Below are 15,127 nucleotides of genomic sequence, written 5' to 3' on the forward strand. Positions count from 1 at the left end.
ATTAAAAGCAGAAGAACCAGGCAGATTCAGTCAGGCAGCCAACCCACGCTGCATGGACCATCAGTCAGTGATCTCTGCACTCTGGTGCTTATCTTTGTCCAGTATTTTAAGGCATGGAGGCAGAGAAAGGCTTAAGGGATGATTTAAAGAGGACAGCAAGATGGCAGGTAGGACTGCTCCTACCTGCAGGCAAAGGATGGGTGAGGTGGTCTCTAGAATCCCTCACAGTCCTATGTGCACGAGTCAGTGCTCTGAGTTTGCTAATTACACATATGAGGAGTATCAGAGGGATGCAAAGGGGCTGCTGGCTTGAAGTGTGGAGGTGTGAGTTAATGTGAGGAGCAAGGAAGGAAGCAATGCAGGGAATGACCCCAGCTAGAACACTTGTCATTGCAGCTGAGATTCCAAGAGTTGTGACTGTGTCAGTAGGCTAAAGATTAGTTATCACTGCAGGCAAGTTCAGAGAATCACAGAATTGTTAGGGTTGGAAGGGATCTCTGGAGATCATCCAGCCCAATCCCCTTGCCGAGGCAGGGTCACCAGAGCAGGTGACACAGGAACACTTCCAGGTGGGTTTTGAATCTCTCCAGAGAGGGAGAACCCACGACCTCCCTGAGCAGCCTGTTCCAGTATTCCTTGCCATGCTGTCTGGTAGTAGCTACTGTCCCCTGTCTAGCGGGCAGGGATGGGGAGCTCAGAACCCTTGCAGAGTGTGACAGCCAGTGAGATTTGACATGTCCTGACTCAGGGTACCAGCCATGTGAGTGGGAAGGAGGTGCCACAGCTCAGGGGTGTCTAGCAAAGACCAGGCACGGTCCAGACACAGGTTTAGGATAGGAGCGATGAGTGAGCACAGTAGGATGGAGGCGTCAGGGGTCGGGGGGGGGTTGTCCTGGGGACACGGTGGGATGGCCCTTGAGGACACAGGACGGGTAAGTGGTGGCCTCCGGGTAGACGAGGAGTAGGGTCGGTAGGGAGAGGATGAGAGTCCGCCGGGCACGGCGGGGCGGGGATCGGCGCCCGGGGGCCCGGCGGGGCCGGCGCGGCGTCGAGGCGAAGCCACGCGGCGGGGCCGGACGGCCGGAACTACGATCCCCAGCGTGCCCCCGCGGCGCGGCGCGCGGCACGCGCCTGCGCGAGGGGGCGCGGCGGTCGGAAGCCCCGCCCCCGGCGGCGGCGGGCGGCGCTGCGGTTGGGCGGCGGCGCTGCCGCTCAGCGCGGGGTCGGGGGTCAGAGTGCGGGCGGTGAGTGGCGGTGCCGGGCACTCGTGGTGCGGAGTGCGGGGCGCGGGGCCCGGCCGGGCCGGGGCGGCCCCGCCGCGGGGGTGGTGCGGGAGGCGGGCGGCGGCTCGGCCCGGCCCTGCGGGGTTCGGCCGGCGCGGGGGGCCCGCAGGCCTGGTGGAGACGTGGGGCCGCCGTGGCCCGGGGCGGGGGGTAAAGGCCCGGCGCGGAGCGGGGACGCGGCCCGGCCCCCCGCGGCGGCGGGGCTCCAACCGGGGGCGTGGGGCGGCGTGTATGGCTGCGGGCCGGGCGGGGCGGGGCGGGGGTGCCGGCGGGGACCGGGGGCGGCCCCGGCCCGAGGGGAGGGCGCGGGGTGGCGGCGCCTCGTCCGCTCGACGCCCGAGTTGCCGGGCCCTCCGCTCCCCGGCGCGGCCGTGACGGGAGGTCTTGAGGGTGGCGGTGGCAGCAGTCCCCCACATCCCAGCTGGAGCGGGATCAGTCGCTTTCAGGGCTTGAGGAAGGGAAAACAGCTCGTCTGCCCAGGGGGTGGGCACGGGCTGAGCTGGAGGCAGCAGCAGCAGCAAAGATTTTTTATGTTTTGGGATGTGGAGGTTCATAGGTGGAAGTAATGAGGGAGTAGGAGGTTTGATTTTTTTTTTTTCTTATTTTTTTTACCCTGTGAGATTGAACAGATCACCTGTCTCATATCTTGAGAGTGAAGTAAACTTGAGAAAGCTTAGAAGTACAGTCTGTTTACTTGTTTCCTGAGTGGCAGTAGGAATTTCTTCTCCTTTTGTGTTCTTGCTGCTATGCTGTTACAGGTGTTTCTTCCAAACTGAGATGTATGAAGAGGTGTTGTCATTTACTGCTTATGTTTTGTCTTTTACAAGTCCTGTGTCTGGTGGATTTACGTGGTCATTGCTGGCCTGTTTGCTAATAAGTGTAACATTTGTTTTGCTACTTCTTTACTTATCTAGTTTCTTTATTGAGCTTTTGGTTCCAGAGATGGTGGATTGACAGCTGCTGTTTAGTCTGAACTCTTAATATTCTTTCAAGCTGTGATGCAAGGGACCAGCAAGTTTTCTAATATGTTAATGCTTGCACTGTGCCTCAGGAAGGATGAGGTACGCAGGGCTCCAGGAAAGTACATCTCCAGAGCACTTGTCCCATCAGATGCTGTTGACAGCTGTTTGAGGATTTTACTTGATTTCTTTCTACTGGTAACTTGAATTTCTTTTGTACTGTAGTGTCTTTTTGCAACTTTGTAGCATCGCATATCACTTGATATTAAAGTTGACATTTGAACTTTTATCCAAGAATGAATTATTCTGAAATTCAGTAGTATGTTAGAAGTCCAGTTGGTTAGTCTTCACTGCGTAGGCTTGGGAAATTTGATCTCAGATGGTGTTTTTTATTTCAGATATTTTTGCTTCCATTTTGAAGCACTGAATTCTGCCCTTTGCAACTGAATTTTCCTGTTAATTTACAGTGTGGACTAAATGCTTGTTTTGTTTCAAAGAGTGGCCCTGTTGACCTTTTATGCGTCTTGTTCATCCCAAACTTTGGATTGCTCTACATGAACAGTGTGTTGGGGTTGGTATTCTTTTGTAAAGTTAGTGTGTCTAGACAGATTTGAGTGTTACCAAAATCCAAAAGAAGAAAGTGATTAAAGAATTTTAAAAAATGCCTATGTGCTTGGTGCTAAATAAAGAAGACTGTGGGTTGAATATACACTGATAGGACCTAAAGTTTCTGCTCTGCACTTGAGAGATACTTCAGTTTGCTTTCTTTAGAAGGCCTGATTGCAGCTGGTTTGGTGCTTATCTTGTTTTGATTCTGTAAACTTTGGTAGGCCTTAATTTGATTTCGATTTTTTTTTTTTTTTTTTTACCCCCTAAAATTTGGAAGTAGAGTTCTGGAAGATACTTCAGTGTGTGAAGTATTTGCACTTCACCTGTCCCTTTATCAGTCCTGTAGCCGCCTGCAGTGAAGGGCCTCAAGGCTGTGGAGTGCAGGTATGGTGACATCCAGGTAAATGGTGCAGGACTGCCCACTGTGCCTGGGCTTGCAGGAGAGCATGGAAGGCTGTAAGCAACTGTGCTTTTGTCACAAGTCTGTCCTTGGAGCTGAAGCAGGTATTTTTGCTAGAAATGGTCCTGCTGAGACTCCTGGTGTTTCACTCTAGTAGTGATGAGCTAACGTACCAGTATGGTGCCATGGCAAGCAGGGGAATGAGGGAAGAACTGGACAACTTGTGGCTGTCAAAACATAACCTAGAGCAGAAGTGCTGGCTGTGCTAGGGACCATTTGGACCATTTCCCTTCCCTAAGAGAGGTGATCTCAGCTGGCCAGAGGCCAGCTGAAAAGTTATGTTCTCTCTAGATATGTTGTGCAGGTAAAGATACTTCTCTTCCAAACAACAAAAAAATTTTTTTAATTTCAGCTATATTTGTTACAATAATTTTTTTTACTTTTCTGTGGTTGAGTATTAGGGTCAACATCTTCCCTGGCGGATTTGCTGGGCTGAGACTGGGTTGTGTGGAAACCATGCCCCATTGTAGCTGCTACCCTGCTTGGAGCCTTTGCCTTGTATCAGGACAGAGCTTTGCCAGAGTTCTGGCTTTCTTTTAACACTTTTGAGTTCATTTGTGAAGATCAAAAGTTATCAGTTTATCGAGCAGTGCAAATCTTGTCTCCCCAATCCAGGCGGGGATTCATTTGGCACTCAGGTGTTAACCTTCATTTTTCAGATAACGAAGGTGTGCAGCTGTATAAGTGGTTTGAACAACTGTGGCATTCATGTGTATGAAAATGAAGTAATTATGCGTGCCAGATTCCATTAAACAAAGGGTGGCCTACTATGTCTCCTTTCCACTAAATCAGGCCAATATGCAATAGTAGCTTTTACTGACTAGATGCGTAGTAGCTACAGATCTCTGGCTCCTGGCACTGGGAGCTGTGCTGAGGATTGAGAGCACTGAAGTGCCATAAATTTCAGAACTTGTCTCAAAGACCAGGGCTGGGAAAGTTTGAATGAAAACTAAGACATATTATTTTTTGACAGCGAGTTGATTGACCATTGGAACAAGCTGTTCTGAAGGTACTGGGGAACCTCCATTCTTCATGCTGCAATTCAAGGCCAGAAACTTTTCTGAAAGCTGTTAAGCCTTTGGGCTTGACTAAGGAAATGGAAACTTAAGGGCCAGCATTACATGAGGTTGAGACAGCATGGTCTGATGGGCTTTGTGAATTCAAGTTTAATGTGTCTACGCTGCTAGAGCCAAGATGACTTCTCCATTCTCTGCAAAGTGCCACGTCATCCCAGGTGTCTTTGTCCTGGTCTGAGTGCGTGGTTTGGTGAGAGGCTGAGCTGACCAACAGCTCCCAGTGGCTTATGTCTCTCCTGCCTCTGCCAGTGTGGGCCCATTCTCTTCTTTGAGCTTTGGTATTTGTCCAGCCTGGCCCTGAGCTAATTCGTCTCACTAAACCAGCCGGAAACTATCTTGTTTTAATTGTGTTTTATTCTGGCTGTGCTAGTCCTTTTATAGGTTCCTGTGGTTGAATCGGCTCACAGAAGGGCCAGACAAGCTCAGGAACTGGTGTAATGTAATCAGCAGGAGAGTAAGACTGGGAGGGAAGGACAGGTCTGCCTCCTTTTGGCCTCCCAGAACTATTGGCTTGGTTAACTTCATTTTGTGTAGTTTCACACTGGTGCATTTTCTAATGGCTCCCAGACAGAGGCAGGAGGCTGGACTAGAGGATTTTTGGTCTAATCCTGTGCAACTTTCTTTTCCTTAATAGCAAATCTGTTCTTCCTCTTCAGCTTTTGCTGTATGTGTCCCTGTTATTGCTTCTTTGTTTTAATTTTTGTTCTTTCCTTTCTCTACGTTTCTTCTAAGTGACCAGTCCTTTGCTGTGTGGAACTTCTTCAGACTCCAGCTTAGACCCGTTTGCTCATCTGCAGTTACTCTTGGAGAAGGTTTAAAAATACACAGCAAAGCCTGTCTTAGGAGACCAGTCAAGGAGCTGACGAAAGTGGGTTGCCTAGCAGAGGTGGCCTAATAAAATTGGAGTGGAATTGTGCTGTGCATCTTTGGGACGGCTTCTGGGTGGTCTGTTCAGACAAGTTCATGTCCTGCTGGTGTGGAGTCTCATGTGGGTTTCACTGTGTTGTCAAGTGAACTGAGATGTGTTTGTTTCCCAGCCTTGTAGGGTGCCATAGCTCCAGCAAGTGCTTCCCTAAGTAATCAGCGCCTTCGGCCTCGCACATTGTGATCTCACAAGCCATCGCGTCTGTGATGTCACAATGGAAGAGATTCTGGTGCTCTGACATGTCTGGTCGTGCCTTTGACAAATCAGCCAAGGAACCCAGCGGCAAGAATGAGCTCAAGAAATGGGAGAGACGTTCCTTAACCCAAGAGTGCCCTCCATCCTTTAGTCAGCCTTTTCTGTGTTCACTTACCTCTTCCGTAATGACCATACAGAGGGAAACCAGTGCCTGTATAGGATGAATTATTTTTTTCAGTTGACCTACCAAGATGCATGTTTCTCCCAGATGAGCAGTTGCCCAACTTTCATCCTGTAACCCTCGTTCTTTTCTGTTGTTCCCCTCACTTGTATTGCTTCTAATTTTAGACTGTAAGTTCTTGAGAACAGGGACCTCCTCATCGGCAGTGGGAAGAGCCTGGGTGTGATTGTGGAGTGCTGTAAAAACAAAATGATGGATGCCAAGTTGTATCTGAGCTGAGTAATGATGGGGCAGCATATAGACATGCCACGACATTACAAATTTTCCAAAACACAGGCGTGGTTGTCTAGCAGTGCCGGAGACAAACCCAGCCAAACGTGAAGGGAGTGCAGCTGTGAAGTGTACTGTTCTCATGTTCAAGTGATGATACTGTGAGGTTAACAAATTAAAGAAGCAAATTTACCTGTCTAAAATTGTGTTACTTTATTAAACAGTTCTAAAAGCTTTGTCTTTTGTTATTTGTTTTACTTTATGTTGTTTTTTTTTTTCTTTTTGGAAGTTTGAGTGGTGAGAGTGGATAAGCTGGTCTTGTTCATAGTCTCTCGTTTCCTGCCTCACAGGCTAGCCAGGTGGTGTCATTTTTGGACTGTAGTTCATTTAATGAAATATTCGGGTTTAGGTTAAGGTTGATTAAAAAAAAATATCCTGAGTTATCTCTATTGTTCTTCAGTTATGTCTTCACACAAGTGAAATACGGGCTCACATTTGACCTCTGAGTATGCATTTGAACAGCTACCAAAATTGAAGTCCTGCATTTTTTGTTATACTGTGTTCCAGGTGTTGCTAAATGTATGCAATTTTGTTTTACAGAAAGCATCCCTATTACCCCAACTATCTCCCTCCATAATTTTAATAAAATAGACAAACCTGACTTACATTTTTGATTGGTTGTGGTTGCTCTAGCCTTGAGTTCAGTCGTATGTTGGAGGCCAGGAGTCACAGCTGCCCCTACCCAGGCTTTGCACAATAAACTGAAGCATTTTACTCCCAGAGCTTGCTTGCTTTTATTTTTAAATTTCAGTGTGTCTTGTAGTGTAGATTAGTGGGGGGGTTTTCTTGTTTGTTTGTTTATTTTGTAATAAACAGGAGGGCTGTCTTGCCATAACAAAGTTACTTAACATGTAAGAAAAGGCTCTCATAAAATTTAATTTCTTGGGTCACCCCTCCATTGTGAAGTCAGGTGTTGTCTTCCTGCCCCTTCCCTACTCAGCTTATCAAACTGGACAGTGAAGAGCAATATTTTGGGCTTAAAGGCAAACTGTAATTTTAATTAGATGTAGTTGTAAAAACTTCATATTTGTGTTATGTGCCAGGAGCCATTAAGCTCAAGTTTGTAGGCTAATTTGTTTTGCCATTGATGAATTTGAATCCTCTGGAGCTTGTGTGGTGCACATCTCTGTAGCTTTGGGGCTGCCCTGCAGGCAGGGGACAGCATTTGCACTGCCCTCCTGGCTCTTGTCACCAGCATTCTTCAGTGGCAAGAGTTCCCTGTCTTGTTCCTTGCTGCTTTGGTTGTCCCTAAGCAACTTTCCCAGTAGGAAGCCTGGCGTGCAACGGCTGCCAGTGCAGATTCTCTGCTTCACGCTCAGTGGGACCCCTGGCAAAGCTGGTGGCTACAGCTGGCACTTGCCTTTCTCTTTGCTTTCCTTATTTACTGGTGATCAAACTGTCGTGCTTTAGTACCATGTGCTTGGACTGCTAAAGAAGCAAGAGCTGTGGTCAGCCTGAACTTGTCTTGGTACCTGCAGCTGATGTCCAGAGAATTTTTTTCTTTTTTAAATTTATTTTTAAAATATAGATGCTGATTTTAGCCAGTACTGTCACATGGGACACACACTATTATACAGCACAGAACACAAACTTTATCTTCCAGCTGAAACCCACCACATACGGCCATTTCCCATCTTACTGCATGTAGCAAATGTAAAGTGCTGTCACATTTTCCTAGGTCTGTGTACAATCTGTCAAAATAATTCCCGAGGTCCAACCTCAGTTCATGGTCCCATTACATTTCATACGTATCTGTGTGAGGAATTTGAGCTGTGTGATATGAAATATTAACCTAGTAGGGTTGACTGCCAGATGTGACAGCTTGCACTGTCTGAGATTATAATCTGATCCTGTGTGTATAAGAAATATATATGTGGTGTTTTATGTAGGTTTGGAAATGGAATCACTGAACATGTGGATTTATACGGCTAGAGCTGGGTTTTTAATTTTTGAAGCTGCATTGCTTATATCATTGTCTGTTGGAAAAAAATACAGGATAATTACTAGTGCTTTGCATTGTCATAGCCATTATAAATGCTTTACATGACTTCTAATAAAGTGTGTTTGCTCACCAGCTATCTTGTGCTCTGAGGCACTCTGACCTTGCCAAAGAAGATGATGTGAGGTCTTCCCAGGGCACCCAGAGCAGTGGCTGGGTAAACATACCGTTAAAACTTCATTTGGCTGAAGGTGCAGAGTTTGCAGTGGGGTTACCCTTATTTGTATGCTGCCTGTGTAGGGAAATCCACTTGCAATACCCCACTCATGCACCTTTGTTCGGAGCACTGCTCCCTCTGCTACATGGGAGAGTGCAGAGGGAGGCTGCTTTTAGGATGGGGAGCCTGATCCTGTTGCTAGACGTGGACCACTGCAGAAGTTGTTAGTGTAAACTGGCACGGGATGTTGGCTGTTATTTCCCTCCACTGATGTCACGCGGTACTTGTGTCACACTGACCTGCCATGCCAGGGTCTGGCATGGTGCTGCCATGTCTGTGTGGGACCATGCCTGAATCCTGCCAAGGTGCCTGGTTAACCTTTGTCACGGACTCAGTGGCTCAGGAGCCTCTGCACCACTGTGTGTAGTGCAACCCAGGCTGAAGATTCATGGGGTCCGTGTCAGATACCCTGGTCTTGCCAGTTAAGATATATTAGAGATCTTGCTGTGGGTGGGTGGATAATACGTGTTTTATTGCCTGTGTTTGATATAGGGGTTGAAGCCTGCCTGCCTCCCCCACTCCAACTGTGTATTTTACTTTATGCAGTAGGCTAAGGACCAGGTTTTCCTGCAACTAGTTTACAAGCTGCTTTATTCTGAGAGATTATATTTGTTGTGATGAGCTTTTAGATTCATAGTAGCTTGAAGATTTAAAGCATGTATACCTTAAATATCTCTTATCTGGCACATGTTAGAAGTAAGTATAACTAACTTCTATTTGGCTGTAATGCATTTTTCAATGACAGCCAAAGCTGTAGATGGCAAGGCAATAGGTACTGAACTGAGCCCCTTCAAAATAAATGCCATGTTGGGCTCTTTTTTTTGGTTTTGCAACTTGAGTTTTCAGTTTTCAAGGGACCTGCTGCCTGGCACACTGCTTTAATAAAGCAAACAGCTTCAAAACATGATAGCCTTAAAGCAGAGGGGATGCATATATGCCATGGAATTGCAGTGTGGGCGCTGTCTCGGTCTTAAACATCTCAACTCCTTTGATTTTTGCCTTTCACTCAAAACCCTGGAAAGGGAAGGTTACCAAATGCATGTTTACTCGAAGCACACAACCTGCTTAGCTGCAATTATCTCCTAATCTGGTCCTTCCGAGTTTCTCTGGTCTCGCAGGTAAATACAGATTTAGCCGTTATTCAAGGCGTATTATTTACCTCATTAAGTGTGTATTTTGGCACGTGCATTATTTACCTGACAGACTAACGGATGGGTGAGAGCAAATGCTGCCTTTTGTGCAAATAGTGACTTTGTTCATGAGCAGCGAGTCCCCGTTTTGCCATGGCCATTTTGTCTCCCTGTCTCATGGTGGTTGCTTCCATCCCTTCATGGTAGAGCAAAAAGCCAGCACAGGTGTGGGGAGGCTGTGCTCCTAAAAAGGCAGGTGGGTAGCATGTCATGTGATGGAGTTCTTCCACAAGCAGTGGGACCAACTGTGGGGATAGATTTAAATATTTATGTAGGAAGGTGTGTGTGTATATGTATGCATACCCAGTTAGAGGGGGCACTCCTACCCTTGTTCAAGAGGACTGAGTTGGTGCAATTTGCTTGTTTTGCTATCAGTTCCTGTACCCACCCATGTAACACCAAGAGCTGGGCTTGAACTCTCACCCCTGTAGATCTATTAACAGTCCTGAGGCTGCCCCATCTTGGATAATGACAATCGTGGCAACTGTTTCCTGCAAAGTTTTAGAAGAAAAATAGCAGGAGGGGAAATCCAGGTAGTCTCACACGAATAATGCAATTTATTAAATAGTGTTTGTTAAATAAAAGCATCAAAAGGTGATGGCTGAGTGAGATACTTCTTTGGGACGGAGACTGTAACCTATAGAGTCCTGCTTGCATTTTACAGTTCCTGCAGTCTCTGGGTGTGGTTAGTTGAACTGATACCCTCCTCTGAGCAATACCTGAAGTAAGAAATGGTGTGTAGCACTAAAACAGTATCTCTGAGAAACCTTATATACAGAGCAAATGAGACATTTCCTGGGGAGGAGCCTTCCAGCCACCAGCCACCTGCGTTTGTAATGGAAGTGCAGTGTTTTGGTGCAACTGGCAGGCATTTCAGGGCCAAGCTGTTTGGATAAGCTGTAGTGTTGGTATGTGTATTGCTGTGTTTTATTTTTACCGTGTATCAGAAACTGCATTGTATGTGAAAAGATGAAAGGCCTCAGAAATTTCAGCAGGGCTTAGATTGGATATTCTGTGTTTTAGCTGGTTCGTGTTGTGTTGTGCTGTAATGAGGTTCAGCAATGCTGTAATGGGGTGTGATCTGGTGCCTGGAGCCATGACTGTTGTGTATCTCATAGTTCTTAATTTAGAGTCATTTGCAGAGGTTAATTTTCAGTTGGCTGTGATTCTGGACACCTTAAGCTCAGTCCAAATGTCATCTGTTCTGCTTAGGGCAGGTTACTGTGTTATTTCGGGTTTGTGATGCTGGAACGTCCACTGGGAAGCACAAAGGGAATCCCTGTCAGAGGAGGACAGTGAAGAGATACCAGTAGGGATGAGATGTATATGTGAATGAGTAACATGAGTCTCTCTTCAGTTTCAGATGCCTCTGGATGTTCAATGATAGCACTTCTCCATACTGGAGCAGCAAAGTTTCCCCAAAACTTACTTTCAAGGGCAAGACAAGCTGTGTCCCTCCTCCTCCCAGCTGGTGTTCTCAAAGGGTTCAGCTCCATCGTAAGCAGGAAACTGGCGTCCCACGGCTTTGGAGCTTCCATGGCAGCAATGTCATCCTTCCCTCCACAGAGATATCACTACTTCTTAGTGCTGGATTTTGAGGCTACATGTGATAAACCGCAGATTCATCCTCAGGTAAATAGTTAATCCTGTTAATTATCATCTTGCAAGTTGCTGCTGCTCTTCTGAGAGGTAAAAGGAGAAAGCATAGTGCTGGCTCACTAATTTTTTCTGGTTTGTCCCACCTACTTTCTGTTGCTGGTTCTCCAGGCCTCTTGCCAGTCACCTGCTGTCTCAGGAGCAATGCCAGGAATTGGTGAGAATGAATGAAGGAGTCTGATTTCCATCAAGGAAGTGACAATTCATGTGTTATTGAAAACATCTTTAAGTCACGTGTACTTGTCATTTGTCTGAACTGGGAAGGGTCTAAAAGTTTTTGGCTGGAAACTTGCATTAATAGATGGCAGCCGTGTTGATTCTGCAAGGAAAAAGGCTGTTGTTAGTGAACAGCTCTAGGAAAAGAATATTTTGAATGATGAGAATATGTGCAGCATAATGGTATTTCTAAGTATAGAAGAAAAACAGTTTTTAGATAATTTCAGCAAGATCAAATATCTTGCCTGTGTTCTAACTCTGGAATGTATTGAGGCAGGAAGAGTTCAGCTTCAGAGAGATCTTCCAGTGCTCTACCACTTAAGACATACAGAGATCCAGATGAAGTACAGAGCTTTTCTGCAAACAGTTCTTCCATAGTAGTGTAGAACAGATTAGTAAAAATATTCTCAGTTGTCAGCAGGATGTGCCTAGGTTTTCAACTGGAAAACTGTACTAAAAAGAAAAAAACCCTGATATTAGGTTGGTAGCGAACAAACAGAATTTCTGAGTCTAAAGGGAACTCACCCTCCTCTGCCAAGCAATTGGTCTGCATGTGTTGCTGGTAATACCTGCATTGATATTACCAATTGCACAACTTCCTTGTGCTTTGTTTCTACTATATGAAAGGCTTAAGCAGTTTTCCGTGTGATGTCTCATTACTGAAGTGACTCGATGCAGCGTGTTCATTTCCCAGTGCCGTGCTTGTCCTAACACAGGGTTGCTGCAAGTTAGGATCAAACTTGACTCCTGTCTTGCCCAGTAGTGCCTTGGTGGGTGCTGCCTGCCCTTCGTGTTTCTTGAAAAATGGATAGCAAATTCTCTGCTCTTTTGCTGGCTCTTTGTGGGAGGCTGTTGTGGCTCTGCATCCAGTTCTGCTAGCAGGCTCTTAACCACTCTCCAAGTGAGATGTCAGGCTATTTCCTGCATGCTCTGCCTCGGGTGCACAGACCTGTCAAAGCTGTAAATTGGATCTACCTTGTCCCTTTGGATATGGGTTTGGTCTGTGCACATTTTGATGCAAAACCATGATGCATGTGGAGCTAGTTTACAGCTGGCAGTAAAAAGGAGCATGAGTGGAATATGATTACTACTGTTTTAAGGAGCTTTGTCCCCAAGTCCTTGCCAGGGAAAGTAATGGTCTGGGCCAATGCAGATCTGCTATATATTTTGTTGGTGAGATAGCACCTTTAAGGTGGAGATGTTCTTCAGTGTTGTTTTTCCAGTCTGCTGTGTTCAGTGCCTGTCTGCATCATATAATGTGTTGAAAGGGCTGTCAGTCCCTCACATCCTCACCAACAAATTAGTTTGACAAATAAAGAAATTACTTTTGCAACGTGGGGCTCAACGTAGCTGGAAAGGCTGAAGGTGCCTGCCAAAATTGGGAAGCTTTATAAAATGAGACTTTAGTTGATGCCCTTACCTACCTCTTATCTCTTTGCTGACCAGCATGGCTTTTGTCCTCGTTGCTGCTAAGCTGTATATCATGGTGAGCAAATGGTGCCGTGCATTTCAGCAATGTTTGCTGCAAAGTTTTAGTGACAGGATCTTTCACTGCAGGATTGATAGACAGGTTTTGGAGGTTTGGTCTGAGGTCAGACCTGGGAGCTAGAAATGGTCAGGTGCTGATCTTCACTGTGATTCTGATAGTTCTTCTGCTTTTATTTTAATGCCTGCAAAATAGAAGTCTAGATACAATGAAATTCAAATACATTGGGATTTGATGAGAAGGCTGTATATACAGCGCTAAGCTAAGCTGGGATCCATGTTACTTAAGTGGGTAAGCAGAGCTGTAAATTTAGCCAGTTCAGCCTAAAAGTCTTGAAAGAGTTCACTTGCCACCATACAGCACATTTCACATTTCTCACTAACTGCTCTTCAAAATATTCTGGCTTCTTACTAGAAACTATTGAAAGAGCTATCTTTTTATGTACACTAATATGTGTGACTGCCACATCTGCTCCCCCTCCCGTTGTATTTACTCGTGCTCCTCTGTAACTGGCAACCTCGCTGGCTTTATCCCTGGGGAAGTCCTTCATGCTCATTCGTGAGCCCTAAAGACCCCTTCATTTCCATTCCCTTTCATATTGTCCAATCTCTCTCTGAGGTCTCATAGTATGGCCTCTGTAATGGGGATCAAGGAGGGTCAAGGACAGTGGTATTCTCCTGGGAAGCCATCTGCATTGTGGCTCCAGTGGCTGGGACTGCTGGCTGAGTGCCTTGTGGCCGCTGGCCTGTGCTTTACCAGTCACTCCTGGGTCGGGCATCAAGGGTACTTCATGTTCCCTGCCCTACACCCACAAAGGAACGGGAGCATCCTTGCAGCCCTGACTTCTGATAGCTTTCAGCAGATACGCCCCTCCATCAAAATGCTTGTTTATATACACATAGAAACTGTTCAGCTTCTTTGGTTTTCTGGATGTATTCATGAATAATGGGACCATCCCAGGGAGAAAAGAAGGCGTGGGGGGGTTTAACTGCACAGTCTGTGTCTTGTAGTGTTTTAGCCAGCCAAAGGTCATTAGGGGTTGGCAGTAAGAGATGTTTATGGCTGGCCTCTCGCATCTCTTTAAAGCTTACCTTGTGCCTTTGGAATGTGATCCGAAGCCCAGTGGGGTCAGTTGAGAGCTGTCATTCTGTGGAGGTCGGTGGACCCTGAACTGTGGTGGCGTGTTTCATTTTTCAGCTCTGAGTTTTTTCTTTTACTGTCTGGTAAGAGTTTATAAGTACCTTCTGCTTTTATACACTGTCAGCCCATAGAGCTGGGTACCTCTGGAGCTTTAGCTTCATGAGAAGATGCATTAATAAGTGGGAGTCTTGCTCTTTTGTCCCTTTGTCCTTGTAGACACCAGTGTTTATGGTGGTCAGTGCTTTCAGTGACTGTGTTAAGCAGCTCCACAGACACATCTGTGGCTGCCTGTAACCTTATTTTATTAATGCAATAAGAAGGTTTGCTTCTTTCAGTCAGCAAGCCAAGTATCTTGTGTTCAACTTCAGCCAAGTGGATGAAAAGAAATGATTTGGTTTAAATATAAAAAGTCTGAAGGTAGAAATCAGATCTGTTCAAAGCTGAATTTGAAATTAGCCTTCTATATATGATGTTAATCTCTGATCTATTGAAGTTACTTAAATGAAAATCAAATAAAATTCAAGCTCTGGATGTCTACTGCCTGGAAGTGTAAAAGAGCATCAGACCTCTGACCTGGTAGGAGGAGCTGTATCTAGGAGTTGCTAAGCTGCTAAATGAGCCTTTGGTAATGATAAAGTTGCCTTTTCTCATGTCAGTTTTTTCAGGTGTTGAGTGTCTCAGATTCACTCAAATTTGATAATCATTTGGGAACTAGAAATTTGCCTCTTTCAAACTCTCTGTAAAGGGAATGTATGAAATGTTCAGATCTTCTCATTGCTGAAGAAGGTTGTGACCAGAAGCAGAATAAATTGTTTACAGACAATGTTTTCTGTGTCCTCCTAAACAGTTCTTTTTAAATGCAAAAATATCTTGATATTTTTTGTTAGTGTATCCTAGATACTTCAAATCTGTTTAGCATGCATTTAGATTGTTATTTGGGGAGAATTTTTAATTATAATTGCTGTCAAATGAAACTGGATATACTAATAAATACAAAACATCACTCACCATTTCAACAAAACCGTAAACACTGACACTGTGACTAAGCAGATGTTCAGTGACTAATTTATTTTTAAGTGTACAAACAAATCTGGATGATCATAGTACATATTGTGATTTGCAAAAGTGTATTAACAAATAGGAGCCAGTCCTTCTGTAAGATAATATTAAGTACAAATGAAGGAGAAGGTTATATCAGGTTCAGT

At 45.5% G+C, this 15,127-nt stretch overlaps 1 protein-coding gene across 3 annotated transcripts in view; it reads left to right on the forward strand.

Annotated features, from left to right (window-relative positions):
• Nucleotides 1–1,174: 1,174 nt before the first annotated feature.
• ERI3 (ERI1 exoribonuclease family member 3) overlaps nucleotides 1,175–15,127 on the forward strand; it is a 130,454-nt gene continuing 116,501 nt past the window's right edge. The window contains exons 1-2 of one of the 3 annotated variants that reach the window (XM_039555610.1): nucleotides 1,175–1,244; nucleotides 10,782–11,056. In XM_039555610.1, coding sequence (XP_039411544.1) covers nucleotides 10,805–11,056 — 252 coding nt within the window. In that variant the 5' untranslated portion in view covers nucleotides 1,175–1,244; nucleotides 10,782–10,804. Of the gene's footprint in view, nucleotides 1,271–10,781; nucleotides 11,057–15,127 lie in introns of all 3 variants that reach the window. The other 2 variants (XM_039555612.1, XM_039555611.1) reach the window with 2 other exon arrangements.

The sequence above is a fragment of the Corvus cornix genome, chromosome 8 (assembly GCF_000738735.6).
Source record: "Corvus cornix cornix isolate S_Up_H32 chromosome 8, ASM73873v5, whole genome shotgun sequence".
Classification (NCBI taxonomy): Eukaryota; Metazoa; Chordata; class Aves; order Passeriformes; family Corvidae; genus Corvus; species Corvus cornix.